The sequence below is a fragment of the Lepidochelys kempii genome, chromosome 2 (assembly GCF_965140285.1).
Source record: "Lepidochelys kempii isolate rLepKem1 chromosome 2, rLepKem1.hap1, whole genome shotgun sequence".
NCBI classification, from domain to species: domain Eukaryota; kingdom Metazoa; phylum Chordata; order Testudines; family Cheloniidae; genus Lepidochelys; species Lepidochelys kempii.
This window is the reverse complement of record NC_136381.1, coordinates 178,766,609-178,780,292: the sequence shown is the minus strand read 5'-3', so window position 1 is coordinate 178,780,292 and position 13,684 is coordinate 178,766,609. Positions and strand designations below refer to the sequence as shown.

Genomic DNA, 13,684 nt, shown 5'->3' with positions numbered 1-13,684 from the left:
CAGTTTAAGCATATACAGTTGCCTATATGTATAATGAGAATTTTACTAGAACCAGTAATACCTTTCTAAACATTTTTAATGTTGTGAAAGGTATGACTAAAGTGCACCTGTTGTAGGCTTCATGTTTTTAATCTCTCTTCATAACCAGTTCTTTCCATGTACCTAAACATTTTCATTGCCTTCGTCTCAACCCTTTTCATTTCTGCAATAACCTCTTTGAGATTCTGTAATCGGAACTGAACACAGTAATAATGGTGAGGTGCATCAGCAACAATATAATGGCATTATATCTTTGGTATGATTCTCTGTCCTTCTCTTAATACAATCTAACATTTTGTTTGCTTTTTTGATCACCAGTGCTCTTTGAGTAGGTGTTTTCAGGGAGCTGTCCACTGTGACACATGTTTTTCCCCTGAGTTGTTATAGTTAATTTGGAACTCAACAATTTGTGTGAGTCACTGAAATTATTCTATCTATATTGCATTTAATCTGTCATGGTGTTTCCCCAACCATGAATCTTAGGTCCTTTTGGGGTTCCTCATGGTCTTCTGTACCAACCTACATCATTGTGTCACTTGCAGATTTTACCTGGTCATTTTTCACCGTATTCTCCAGGTATTTATTAAAATCATAAAACACTTGTCCTAATATGAATCCATAATAACCTCCCTCCATGAGAAAATTGACCATTTGTTCCTACTCTTTGTATTTCCTCTCTTAACCAGTTCATAATCCAGGACAGACCTTCACCTCATACCCCTTGATTACTTAGTTTCCTCAATAGCCTTTTGTGAGGGACTTATCCAAATCCATAGTATACTGACAAGTGCATCTTTTTAAGAAAAACAAAACAAAAACAAAAAAACAGCTGCTTAGCTGCTGCTGTTTTACCAGCCTGTTAACACTAAAATATTTCCATACTTGGAGGACCTCAATAATGGGGTCTTTTCTGGGGCTTACCATTACCCCAGCCATCACAATATTCTTTTCTGAAGAACTGACTTACATGGGGTTGCACCAATGTAACTGACAGGAGAACTTGGCCAATGAACTGTAGTTCTAAATATACCACTTGTGTTTAAAACACGCTCCAATTCATGTATCACTTCAACACAATATTCCTAATAGTTGGTGCTATTATGATCACCTGCTCGCCCACAGTACATAGAGGTACCTGCTAAGGCTGCTGTGTTATTTTCCAGTCTGCTTTAGGTGAGGTAGTTACCTTTGCATTTAATGCACTTTCTTGCTATTTCCTTCTACATAGCAGATTCAGTAAATCTGGTATGTAGTCTGACTTGTCCTCAGTCTTGACTTGTCTACTGTGCCTTCCAGGACTTTTAATATTTCATTGTGTCTTACAGCACTAGTGCCTTGGGGTACGGCTACACTCCAACAGGATAAAACATGCTCAAGGCAGCATTCTCCTACATATTCTGCACCTCGTCATTTTTGCTTATATGTTCCAAATTAGCTGTTGCTGAAAGGCTGAGGACAGCTCTCAGATGGGACTGTGTTCATTCTTTGTACATCTGCATTCCAAATTTCAGGCCAAGAAAGTTTTCTTCCTTCAGCTTCTTCCCACCACATCCACTGTCCCACCTCATTACCACAACTCCATGCAATCCCTTGTTTTCTTCTCTCACATTAAAATGTAACTTGCTCTTAATCATTTCTTCTCTGCTGCGCTCTTGTTGCTTTGTTCTTTTATGAAGACCATGCTCTTCTTTCTCTGTGTTTCAATGTCACCACTAAATTGCGGTGTCTCAGTCTAACTTCACTCCCTTCCTTTGCTTTTCGTAGTATCTGATTTTTCTTGATGATGCCGATGACACCAGTTTTTCTCATTTCTTCATCTATTGCACATCTGTGTCTCTGGCACACTAATTACATTCTCCATAATCCTTCAGCCAATTACATGGGTGAAATAGTGTAATTTTGGGGTAGAAACAGCTTTGTCCATTATCGCTGTTTTAATGTGGTAGACTAAGGCTACAAAATACTCATAGTAACCTTCCAATAAAATTAAGGATTTCAGAAGTCTGCAAGGTCACCTATCTATGTACCTATGGCTTTCATCACAGTAGTATCTGAGAGTGTCACAACCAATACTGTATCTGCAAAACATCTCCGTGAGGGATGAAAATATTATTATCCCCATTTTACAGATGGGGACCTGAGGCACAGAAAGATTAAGGCTTCAATCAACTTAATATTAAGCATGTTAGTTGGTCTCATCCCTGTTGTGTTAAGCACTTAAGTATGTGTTTAAGTCTAATTGACACAATAGTATTTTTATTTCAGTACTGATGGTGGGCCAGGAGACTGAATGCTGCATATAAAAGTATATTTTGTACAAAAAATAAGTGTGTGTAATCAAACAACCAACAAATTCCATGAGGAAGTTATATGTATGTATGTATGTATGGGTGTGGATGGATGGAGAACTAGATAGATAGATACACATACTCACACCTATACCAGACATATATATATATATCCTAGATGGGGGGTTGGGGTGTATACAGATATATACCTATACATACTGTGGCAGAGCATCGGCTTTGCCTCGGGGTGGGGGTCCTGTGCTTCTAGGTGGTTAGGGTTTGCCTCAGAGGTTTGCTGTGACCCACAGTGTAGCTTCTCTCCCCTCCTAGAGGCAAGGGTTACAGCTTACTGAGCCACCTTCATCAGCAGCCAGTCAACAGGTTTGGTGTAAGAGCCCTCTTTAGTCCCGGTCCTCTTTCTCAGGGAGTATTTGTGGTGCGGGGGCAGTGAGAGAAAACCCAGGCCCGCCCTCTTCTCTGGGTTCCAGCCCAGGGACCCTAATTGCCAACAGCAACAGATAGTTTTCCTGTACTACCAGAGCTATAGCCCTTCCCTTCCCCAAACAGCCCCTCCTAGGTACCTGACCATAATTATCCTTCCAGCTCTTTCACTGGGCACCTTCTTTCTCCCAGTCTTCCCAGAACACACCTTGCTCCTACCTACCAGCCAGCCTTTCTAAAGGGGCTTCCTTTTAAACTAGTCCCAGACAGTTCTGAATGGGCTTCAGGTGATCTGATTAGCCTCTTTCCTTTGATTGCTTCTAATCAGTTCTTAATTGGTTCCAGGTGTCTGCCTGACTTAATTGCTTCTAGCACGTTCCTGACTGCTCTGGCCCCCTGCCTTGGTCAGTCAGGAAACAGAAAACTAGTCATCCAGTGTCCAGTGCGTTTTCCTTCTGCCAGACTCCTGCACCCAACCAGTCTGTGTCTGTCACAATACATATACCTTCCTCAGTGAATTTGTTGGTTGTTTGTGGTACATCATCAATAAAAATCTGGCTGCTGATCAACTTTCTCTTCAACCTGATTTATTGTGGTCATAGGCTGCATTTTACAACTCAACAAGTTGGACTTAGAGTGCAATTCTGGTCCCACAAGCAAAGCTCAAGGAACAGGGCCTTGCAGGGGGGATGTAGGCAGATGCTATGGGGATGGAATCCTTGTCCCAACTCAGGTGTAGGATCCAGTGCATCTGCATGCCCTATTCACAGCTATGAGTGTTCACAGGCTGTACTAGTGGCGGTGCCTTGCTGTTCTCCCCCTGTGAAGGTTTGACGCTCAGGATGCACAATGTGTGTGTGGACTCTGACCACACCACTTTCGCACATGCACACACACTGTTCGGCTGTGCAGTGTTTGTGGAGTCCCCCATAACATGCTCCCTAGACATAAGATGATTATAAGTATATTTTGAAATGTCAAATATGGGTTTCATTCTGCAGTCAGATCCACTTGTGTAAAATCTTACTCCTGTGGAGAACTCCACATAGGAGTGAAGCTCCATGTGTATAAATCTATTTGCAAGACTGGACCCTCTGAGGGTGGATAGAACGGGATACTTTGTGTTTGTACTTGGTGTGTGTATGCTAAATTTAGGCTTTGGGTACAGTGTTTAGGTCTGAGTGTGCCTGCTTTGAGTTTGAGTGTGAGTGGGATTTGGTGTGAGGTGCAAGCATGTAAGGGTGTGCGTTTTGCTGAGCACTGCAAGATTAATAAATTGTTTTTGAATGCCATGCCTGTTTATGCAGGGAATAACATTACAGTATCACTAGTTTTGAGGCCCAAAGGAAAGATAAATAGAACACATCTTTAATAGTAGAGAATGTGGGATAGACATTTATTAAGGCTGGTCAAAAAATTTTGATTGAAACTATTTTTCAATGGAAAATTGGGTTTTTGACTAAATGAAATTCTTCACAAAAAGTGTCTGCTTTCCACTGAAAATTTCAATTTTTTATCAAAATACTGGATGCCTGAAACCCAAAATATTTTTACAGAAAACTGAAATATTTCAATTCTGAAGTGTTGCCATGTTGCCTCATGGAAGTTGCATTTCAGGTGCCTTATGCTCCCATTCACCTCTGTGAGCTGGACTTCATCTCTCATGATGTGCTATATCCATGACACTGTCATGATGCACCACCTCCCCTCACCAAGAGGAGAGGCTGTGGTGCATCATGGGATATGTAGTCTAAACAGGGAATCCAGCCTATAGAGGGGAATGGGAACATCAGTCACCCAAACTACAACTCCCATGAAGCATCCCATGCACATTTCAGAATCAAGAAAGTTCATATTTTGATTTTGTGAGAAAAATTCAATTTATCCATGGAAAACTTTGACAAAAAATAATTCGTTTTCATTTTTGTCAAATTTTCCAGGGGGGAAAGAAATTCTGACCAGTTTTAATTATATTTCTCAAAAAATAGTACTTACAACAGAAAAACTACAGTCCTCTATTTTTATTACCAAAGTCTTATTTTTAAATGTTTCATACCATTCTTGTCATTCCTGTTAATCTCACCTACTCTGTCCTTTTTCCTCATTCTTGTTGCCTTTCTCATCCTTTTCTGTTCTTGATTGGTTGTCTATTTCCTCTTCTCTCAGAGTTCCTTGCCTTTCATTCTTTTCTGTAGGGCCATATTTTGCCTAGATCTTTGTCCATACTCCAAGTAAAGTCAATTTCAGTTCTGTGTGCAGTCTGGGAGCAGACTATTTCCCCTAGTTTGGTCTTTATTTCCTCTTCTCTCACTCTTCTCCTCTCATAGTCTATGCAAAATCATAGCACAGTCCTGCAATTTATGTTCCACAATTGACCTGTAACTTTCTGGTGCAGGTCAGAAGATCACCAATTTCACCTGTGGGCCTTATTGTATATTTACAGTCAACAATCCCAGATGTGGCAAAATATCACACACAATCATTTGAGTGACAAAATTCAGTTTTATGGGCATAATTCTGTCCTCACTTATGCTGGCATAAATCAGGACTAACTCCATTGATGTAAAACTGGGGGAAGAGAGATAATAATCTGGCCCTTTCCATTTATGTACTTTTGTGAAAATGCAGTCATATTTCTGTAAAATATTATGCTCCATTTTGATGTTTTTCATGTTCATCTTATTTCTGTGGCTGTAGCACAAACATGCATCCCTGCCAGATTCTGATCAGTGTTGCATACAGTAGTTATTCTCTGTGTGCCCACTATATCCACCTACACAGAGTGACACATACAGCAACAGCTGCTGCAATTTCTATACACCCTTCTGTCTTTGGATGGAAAATGTAGAATAGTCATAACTATATCTCATGGCTTACATACATGTCCAAAACTGGGAAAATGTCAACGCTTGCATTAGCTTGAATTGATTGTGTCATCTGGAAAAGTCAAAGTTAAACAAACTGCCTTATTCACAATCTAATCATCACCTCTCTTTAAGTCCTATTTCTGGAATGGAAATTATAGTGGGTGAAAACAGAGAGTACTTTAATGCAATTTCATGTCATAGAACACCATCATTGTTCTTTAAGCATGACATTTGCAGCCCACCCATCACACAATTAAAACAGGGGGTTTGCAGGAAACTATACAGGAGGGAGAGAGGATGGAATCTACCCTCTACCCATGGATATGATATGGGGTAATTCTCCAGCCTCTCTGCAGCGACTGGAAGAGAAGCCACCCACTCAGAGGCACTGCTCCTGAAAGCACCGCTCTGATGTGGCTTATGCACAAGGGATGGAATGGCCAGCTCTGCCATATTCAGCTCCCTCCATGAGCTCCTTCCCTACCTCCCAGCATTACCACAGTAGTTCTGCTATGTTGGGGGTTTTCCATGGACATTTTGCCCATAGGCAAAATCCTCCCCAACTGAAAAAAAATCTTTACGGGTATTTTTGATGTATTGAGATCTTTGAAAGTTGCAAGTATGTCAGTCACATCCTTGGCCAGTATAACTCTGATAGGGCTTGAAGTTTTTTGGAGAAAATCCAATTGTTTAACTAAACCTCAGGACTGTGAAATGATTTTGCTTTTCGATCCATAAGGAAACCATAGTAGTCTAGAGCTGGTAGACTGACTTATACAAGTAAATGAAATCAATTATTAAAAAATTAACATGATTTTCCCCCAACCCCCAATTTTTGAATTGTTCTATAATAGGAACAAGTACATTAAAAGTAAAAAAGATGCAAATATGTGTTCCAAAGGAGGTGGTAAACCACCTTGAATTAGAACAAATACATCTAACAGGTATCAGTTGTTCTGGGTACTTTAATTGTGTCTCTGTTTATCATCAGTCTTTTTGTGTGTATGTGGAATGTACTCCTAATTTTGGGTGCCACTAAAGATGCCAAACAGACCTCTTACGTGAAGCTACTTGTTCAGTAAAATCGAACAATAATTTTCTTTATGCACCTTAAAAATTCAAATGTAACTCATTCCTCCTCAACAACACCAAGTGGTTCTTTATTTTCTCACAGGGCTAACAATTAGCATGACTTATGAGTCCTTTTTGTTCATTTTTGTAATCTTTTAGGCCTACAGAAAGAATCAATACGTTATAAAGCGATAATAAGGACTTGTTATCTTAAGATGATATATTATGATATTTTACTGTAGTCTAATAAGGCTGTGCCAGGTTATAATAAATCTATAATATTAGGATATAGTAAGGCTGTTTTATATTATAGGATAATATATCCCACCTTCATTCCTGGTAAAGATCTCCCCTTGAATTTGAGGGAGTTTTGTGTAAAATGAGTGAGACAGACTGACCTCACTGAACATTAAGCGGTGGTGGTGCTGCCTGGCTTGTTGGAAAAGGTGTGTTCCCCTTTAAGGGATAGGGAGTGATTTGCAGTGGCATTTCCATACCAGGTCAGCGTGGGGAAGCTCACCCATCCCTGCCCCTGGTGACCAGAAGAAAAGGGGGGACTGTATATGTCTACGCTTGTACAGAAAAAGACCTCTTTTATCCGGACCAGGCAGAGCAGTATACACCCTCCTGTCTGTGGAGGTAGTTAAATACCAGGTTTTGTCATGATCCACTTGGGCATTATGCCAGTCACACCTTTCTCAGAGGGATGGGAAGGAATTTTTCCCTCAGCCCCAGGTAGGCAAAGCGACATGGGGGGAGCATTCGCCTTCCCCACAGCAGGGTGGGGGTTTAGTTCGGGCAAAAAAGAAATGGGAGTTAGATTATGATGTTGCAGCTCACTGTGTAAGCTTGGGGTGGATGTCTAGTGCAGGTACTCCATAGGGAAGGGATACGGTGATCAGATAAAATGGATTGGTAAAGAAGGTATTCTTTACAGGAGTGGAAAGAAGTGGGGCTCGGGGCTCTTATGACCAGTATGTCCGGGAGTCATCCCTCCTGTTCCTTTATAACCTCCCTTAACCTTCATTTGAGGAGGGGATTAGGTCCCAGCAGTGAACTGGGTAGGAACCAGAATGGGTAAAGGGGGAAGACAGACAGCAGCCCTCCCCTCTTGGGCACGTGTAAATGTTTATGGAATTATCTGCACTGTACAATTTTATCTGCTGTGTACTCCTGGACATTTAGGAATAAAGTTGCAGCCTAATTGAATGACATCCAGTGTCTCCTGTCCTCCTTCCGGCATACCTGGACAATGGTCTTTAGCTTTTCAGGCCTGCATAAGAGTCCATTTATGAGGAGAAAGGGTCTGATCCTCCTCTTGCTTCCTCCAGTGTAAATCAGAAGTATCTCCACTAAAGTTAACAGGATTATACCATTGTAAAGTTGGTGGAAGATCAGAGTCAGATCCATAATGTATCATGGTATATGAATTGCATCTAGCCATATTTGAGGAACATCTTAGCTATTGGAAAATAGAGAGAGAAATGCCAATCCTGATGGTACATGAATGGATTTCAGCAGTGTCACAGGGTGCTACCAAGAAAGAACAGGTTTGTGGACTAAGTAATAATAAGGCATTACAAATAATTTTGAATCATTGGCTAGTGTCACGAAATGGACTATTCCTTTATTTATAGTCCCATGGTCCCACTCTGAAAGGACCCTTCCACCTTCATGAAACTACATTGACTACATTAAATAGGGAATTAGGGCTTGTCTTCATGGATCAGGTTGTAGGGTGAGGGCTTATACTGATAAAATCAGAGTCTTGCTGGATGTAGCAGGAATCTCTCTGATACTCATTCCAATAAAAAAAATATAAAGAACCTGTGAAGTTTTTAGTAGTAGAGAAATTATCTGATTATATTAAACAAAATTGGAAGGGTGGTTGTTTGACGCAGCTCAAGCTGCCCCAGTAAACCCTTTGTCATCTAACTTTGCACATGTTATTATATGCGCCTTCAGAGTCAACAGTTTCTTTGGGAAAGTCTCTGATTACTAGTACATTTATAAATTTTTATTCTTACATTTTAACATATAGCTCCATCAGCCCTCCCAGACGCAAGTGGGACAAGCAGCCTCACAATCCAACCTTCTGCATTTGGCTCACAGTCAAGCATCTATGTCTCAAAGCCCAGTGCGTCAGGCTTCCTCTTCTTCCTCCTCATCCTCCTCCTCTTCAGCTTTGAGTGTTGGCCAGTTAGTCAGCAGTAAGTATTGCGCCCTGGCTCTCTCTTTCTCCTATCTGTTTGTTTCCATTCTTGCTTATCTTCCTTATCTACCTTTCCTTCTTATTCATATAATGGACTGTATATTGCTAACTGGAGTAATCTTTGCCAATAAGAATTGCTCAGTGCTGTGATTCAAGGGGCCTAAGAAATCCAAACCAGCACTAAAAATGGTCCTAAAAACTGTAGTAGCCCTTGATTGATTACCCTAATCGTGGACAAAGTGGCAACCTATCCTCATTCTTAAAACTAAAAGGTATTTCATGTTGTGCCAGTCTCTAACTATCTGTGATCAGAATGATACCTACATGAGGAGAGGACTACCCAACATCTGTCTACTGTGCGGTTTATGCATCTTCCTTTGAAGCATCTGTTTCTGGCCACTATCGAACAGTATGCTTGACTAGATGGATCTTGGATCTGATCCAGGCTGGCAAGTGCTTCGTTCCTTTAGCCAACCTAGAAACTGAAGCTGGTGCAGAATATATCAGCCTGCTTTTTAAGTAGTGTATCTTTCCAGGAACATATGACACCAGTGCTCAAAGGTATGCACTGGCTGCCTGCTGGTTTCTGGATATTGCTTAAAGTGAGGTTTATTTTCTCCCAACAGCTTCAATGGGACAAGATCAGGAAAATATGAAAAGATGTACAAAATATGTGATGCCTTAAAAAGTTGCCTTACATAACTAAAGACTAATTTGTGTGTTGACCGAGAGTGTGAACTAATTTGTGTGTGGAAAGGGGAGTAACCGGACAGTAAGGCTTCCCTTTACTCATCTGTGTGAGCTGCCTTGACCTTGAATTCCAGCCATAAGTGGTCAGAGGCACTGTATGCCCAATTACTCTCCATTTTGGGCAAATGGAAGAAGAGTGGGCAAGGAATGAACAAAGCCTTGGCTCCATCCCTACCCATACATTGGCCAGCATGGCTGAGATAGTACACCAAGGGTAATAATTTAGGACCTGATCCAATGCCCACTGAAGTCAATTGAAAGCCTCACATTGACTTCAGTAGGATCAGTCCCTTACTGCTCCAACAGGCAAGCAGTAAATCAGTACCTCATGTGGGAAGCAAGGGAGGAATTGTGGCCCTTTAAACAACAATTTGACCCCTGTCCTGCTCCTGAGACAGTAATGTACCCACTTTCTAAAAGCTCTGTCTAGTCTTGAGCTACAATTCAGCCCTACATAATTTTACCTCAGTAGGGATTTGCAGTATTTATTTCAGGTATAATTAGTGAGAATAGTAACATTGCAAATATTCATGTGCCCATGTCTATTTAAAAGAGGTAAGTTACTTAGGGGTGACATCTGTGTGGTAATCTAATGAATTACTTAGGGCAAGATTCTGCCATCCTTACTCACATTGAGTCATAACTTACTTTACAGGTAGTCCTACTGAAATCCACGGACTAAGGTGCTACTCAGCATGAGTAAGGGTAACAGAATCTGGCCCTTCATAGCTTCCAGTGAAATACATTTTCCATGTTGTCTGTTTCTGTTTGTTTTTCATTCTATGTATATATTTTCTTTGTGATTTTACATCTGTTTTCCCCCAATATGTTTTCTAAAATCTTTCAGCCTTTTTTAAATTTCTGTATATTTTCTCTAATCCCCTCCTTTCTTTCCTTTCTATTATAGATTATCTCCGATGATGTTCTGTGATACCTTTTTATGTTTCCTTTTGTGTTTCCTTTTTCTTTTCCTCTCTCTCTCTCCCACTGTCTTTTTCCTTTAAAGGTTTTTATTTTAATTTTAGCTTTTAAGGTCAGATCTTGCAGTTGTTAGTCCTCATTCAAGCTGTTCATGGGGGGAGAGTGATAGCTCAGTGGTTTGTGCACTGGCCTGCTAAACCCAGGGTTGTGAGCTCAATCCTTGAGGGGGGTCATTTAGGGATCTGGGGCAAAAATTGGGGATTGGTCCTGCTTTGAGCAGGGGGTTGGACTAGATGACCTCCTGAGGTCCCTTCCAACCCTGATATTCTATGATCAATTTAAATAAGAGTTTGACCTGAGCAAGGACTGCAAGATTCACTCTGTTTTTTTTCCTTTTCCTGGTATGCTGTACTTACCCTTATTCTCTTATCCTGTGTGTGTACTCTTCTCTCAGATAATTCACTCCTCCCCACTTGTTTTCTTTCTTTCTTTCTTTCTTTCTTTCTTTCTTTCTTTCTTTCTTATTCACATACCCCCAAAGAAAAAATGTTAAGGGTCATTTTTCTCCTACTTCCCCATCCAGTTCCCTAACCTCTAATTCTTCTTCCCCTGCATTTCTTGATCTTTCTCACCACACATTGCTATGAATACTATATCTCTCTTCCTCTCGCTATGGGACCCATCTTTCCCTGAATCCCATTCTCTCTTTGTCTATCCGGGTCACCCATCACCATAGTATCTGAGCACTTCCCACAAATAAACGAACTACAACAAAGCTATTTCTCTCTTCCTTTTCCCCTCTCCTGTGAGCCCACATATTTCCCAACTGCACTGTCTTGTCCTGCCTCTCCCTACTCTATTTACTTTCTGTTGTCCTTACCTGACCAGCTACCCTCTATTCTGTCTTCCACAGTGAGGAAGTCCTCACCCACATCTTCCCTCTTGCTGGTGTTCCTCACACCAGGAGTTCTACCTTCCCTCAGGGTGTGTTATTTCCTCTGCACTGTTTTTTGTCCATTACTACACAGATAGGAACAGATTTTCATTCTGCAGGAGAAAAAGCATACCAGGCCTTACTTAATCCCTGCAGAGCTGACACTGGAAGGAGACATCCCTGAAGAAGGAGGAAAGCTCTCCAAGGCAGGAGAACAGGAAAGAATCTGTAGGAGTTTTTGAATCCCCTGGTTTCACACCAGATTCTCTTGCCTCCTCCTCCATTAATGCCCCCAGCACCAGAGAGGAAATTCCATGTGGTGTCTTCTCTGTCTCCTCAAGTGGAGGGGTTCCCAGTATGCATCTCTCCCGGTAGAGGTCCCAAATGGCTCCTTCTCCTCTCAGCAGAAGCTGGTAGCTCTGCAGCCATGGTAGAGCTTTAATCTAAACACTGATACTATTGACCATGACAACTCCATAAGACAGGCATATACCCCTTTTTCCTCATTGGCATTATACTATCTACTCCACGCTATCAGCTGGATTTAAAAATCAACCACCTTCTTTACAATGTAGAATGAGAAATTTGCATTAAAACAGGAGGGAAATTACAGACTTAGCAAGAAAGATGGCAAGAAAAATCTAACCTGGCAATAGTGTGAGATGGGCCTGAGCCATTATAGATGATTGTGTCAAAGGAATCATACAAAAACTAATTTTCTGCATATATGAGCAGTAAGGGTCTGACTGAAGTCAGAGGAGTCTTGCCATAGACTTCAGTGGGCTTTGAATCAGACTCTAAATAGAAATCTGATCAAATCTGATCCAAAAGCTACTTTCTGCAAAGTTCAGGGGTGGAAGAAAGTATTCCAGTACTACCCCTGTCTACTAATACAATCCCTATTCTAAAGACATCACATGAGAGTAACATGCCATTTCACTAATACAGATACCAGCTATTCTCTACCATGCGTGTCAGATATTTTCCTCCTCTGTTCATGTTTTGCATGATAGGTTTTGATCTCCATGCCCAAGGAGGAGTTCAGGCTAATTCTTCCCTAGTCCAAGATCCCAGTTCAGGAAATGACCTACAGGAGGAGTCCACTATGGCAACCCTGCCATAACAAAAGAGTCCAGTTGAAATAAAACTCAACGCAAAGCATCCATAATCATGTACAAACAAACAAGCCTTAGCTTCTTACTCCTTTATCCTTTCCCTCCCAACAGGCTTCAATCTTTCCACCGACTCCCAGCAATAGCTATAAATACCCTTAATACTGAGTTTGCTGCTTTCAGAACTACATTTAAAAGTACTTTGGAAATGGCTGATTTGTCCATTGGTCTGTCCCTAGCATCCTAGGGCATCCTAAAGCAAAGAAAGGAAAGAAATGGGGGAGGCCATCATCTTAATGCCTTGTATCCTTTGGATTATTCAGGGGACTCTTTACAATGTATTGTGTCAGTGGGGTTATATACATTTCTGAAAAGATTTAGAAAGGCATAAAAGGCACTTAGGCTCCCAACTCCCATTTGTGTCTTTGAAAATTTCCCCATTAATAACCAATGTGGTGTGTAAATCATGTATGTACATAAAGTAGGAATATTTCAAACATTTTATGGGGTAACAGTTACTTTCTGTGAACAATCAAACTTTGTAAACCCGAATGATCTTAGTTATATTTACACACACTAACTATATATAAAAACATACAATTTATACATATATATTATGCACACACACAAAGGTATAGTGTGTGTATATATTCCCTCCTTTCTTTCCTTTCTATTATAGATTACATATAAGTCCTAATTTATCTGAGCACATGCAGTCTCCACTGACTTCAACAGGAGTTGCATGGTTGAGTGCTCCACACTACACACACACGCGCACACAGACATGCATACAATAGCCCACAGTATGGGATATAACCCTCTGCAATTTCATTTAAAATCCAAGCTATTTTGAAACTGTGGAAGAGAAAAATAGCATTGTTTCTGATAAAAATTATTTAGGGTTTCTAATCATCATAGGCTAAATTGATATGCTAAAAATCTCTCTCTTTTGCTCTCATTCATCTAAGAGACTTTTTAGATGACATTTCAATCCTAAGGGAATTTTTACATCAAATTATAAACCCCTGAAAATGAGAGCTTTGTTACTG

General features: G+C 40.7%; 1 protein-coding gene across 1 annotated transcript in view; it reads left to right on the top strand.

Annotated features, from left to right (window-relative positions):
* The window catches only part of POU6F2 (POU class 6 homeobox 2), a 371,510-nt gene that overhangs the window by 350,223 nt on the left and 7,603 nt on the right, over positions 1 to 13,684 (top strand). The window contains exon 8 of the mRNA XM_073329486.2: positions 8,748 to 8,916. Coding sequence (XP_073185587.1) covers positions 8,748 to 8,916 — 169 coding nt within the window. The remainder of the gene's footprint in view (positions 1 to 8,747; positions 8,917 to 13,684) is intronic.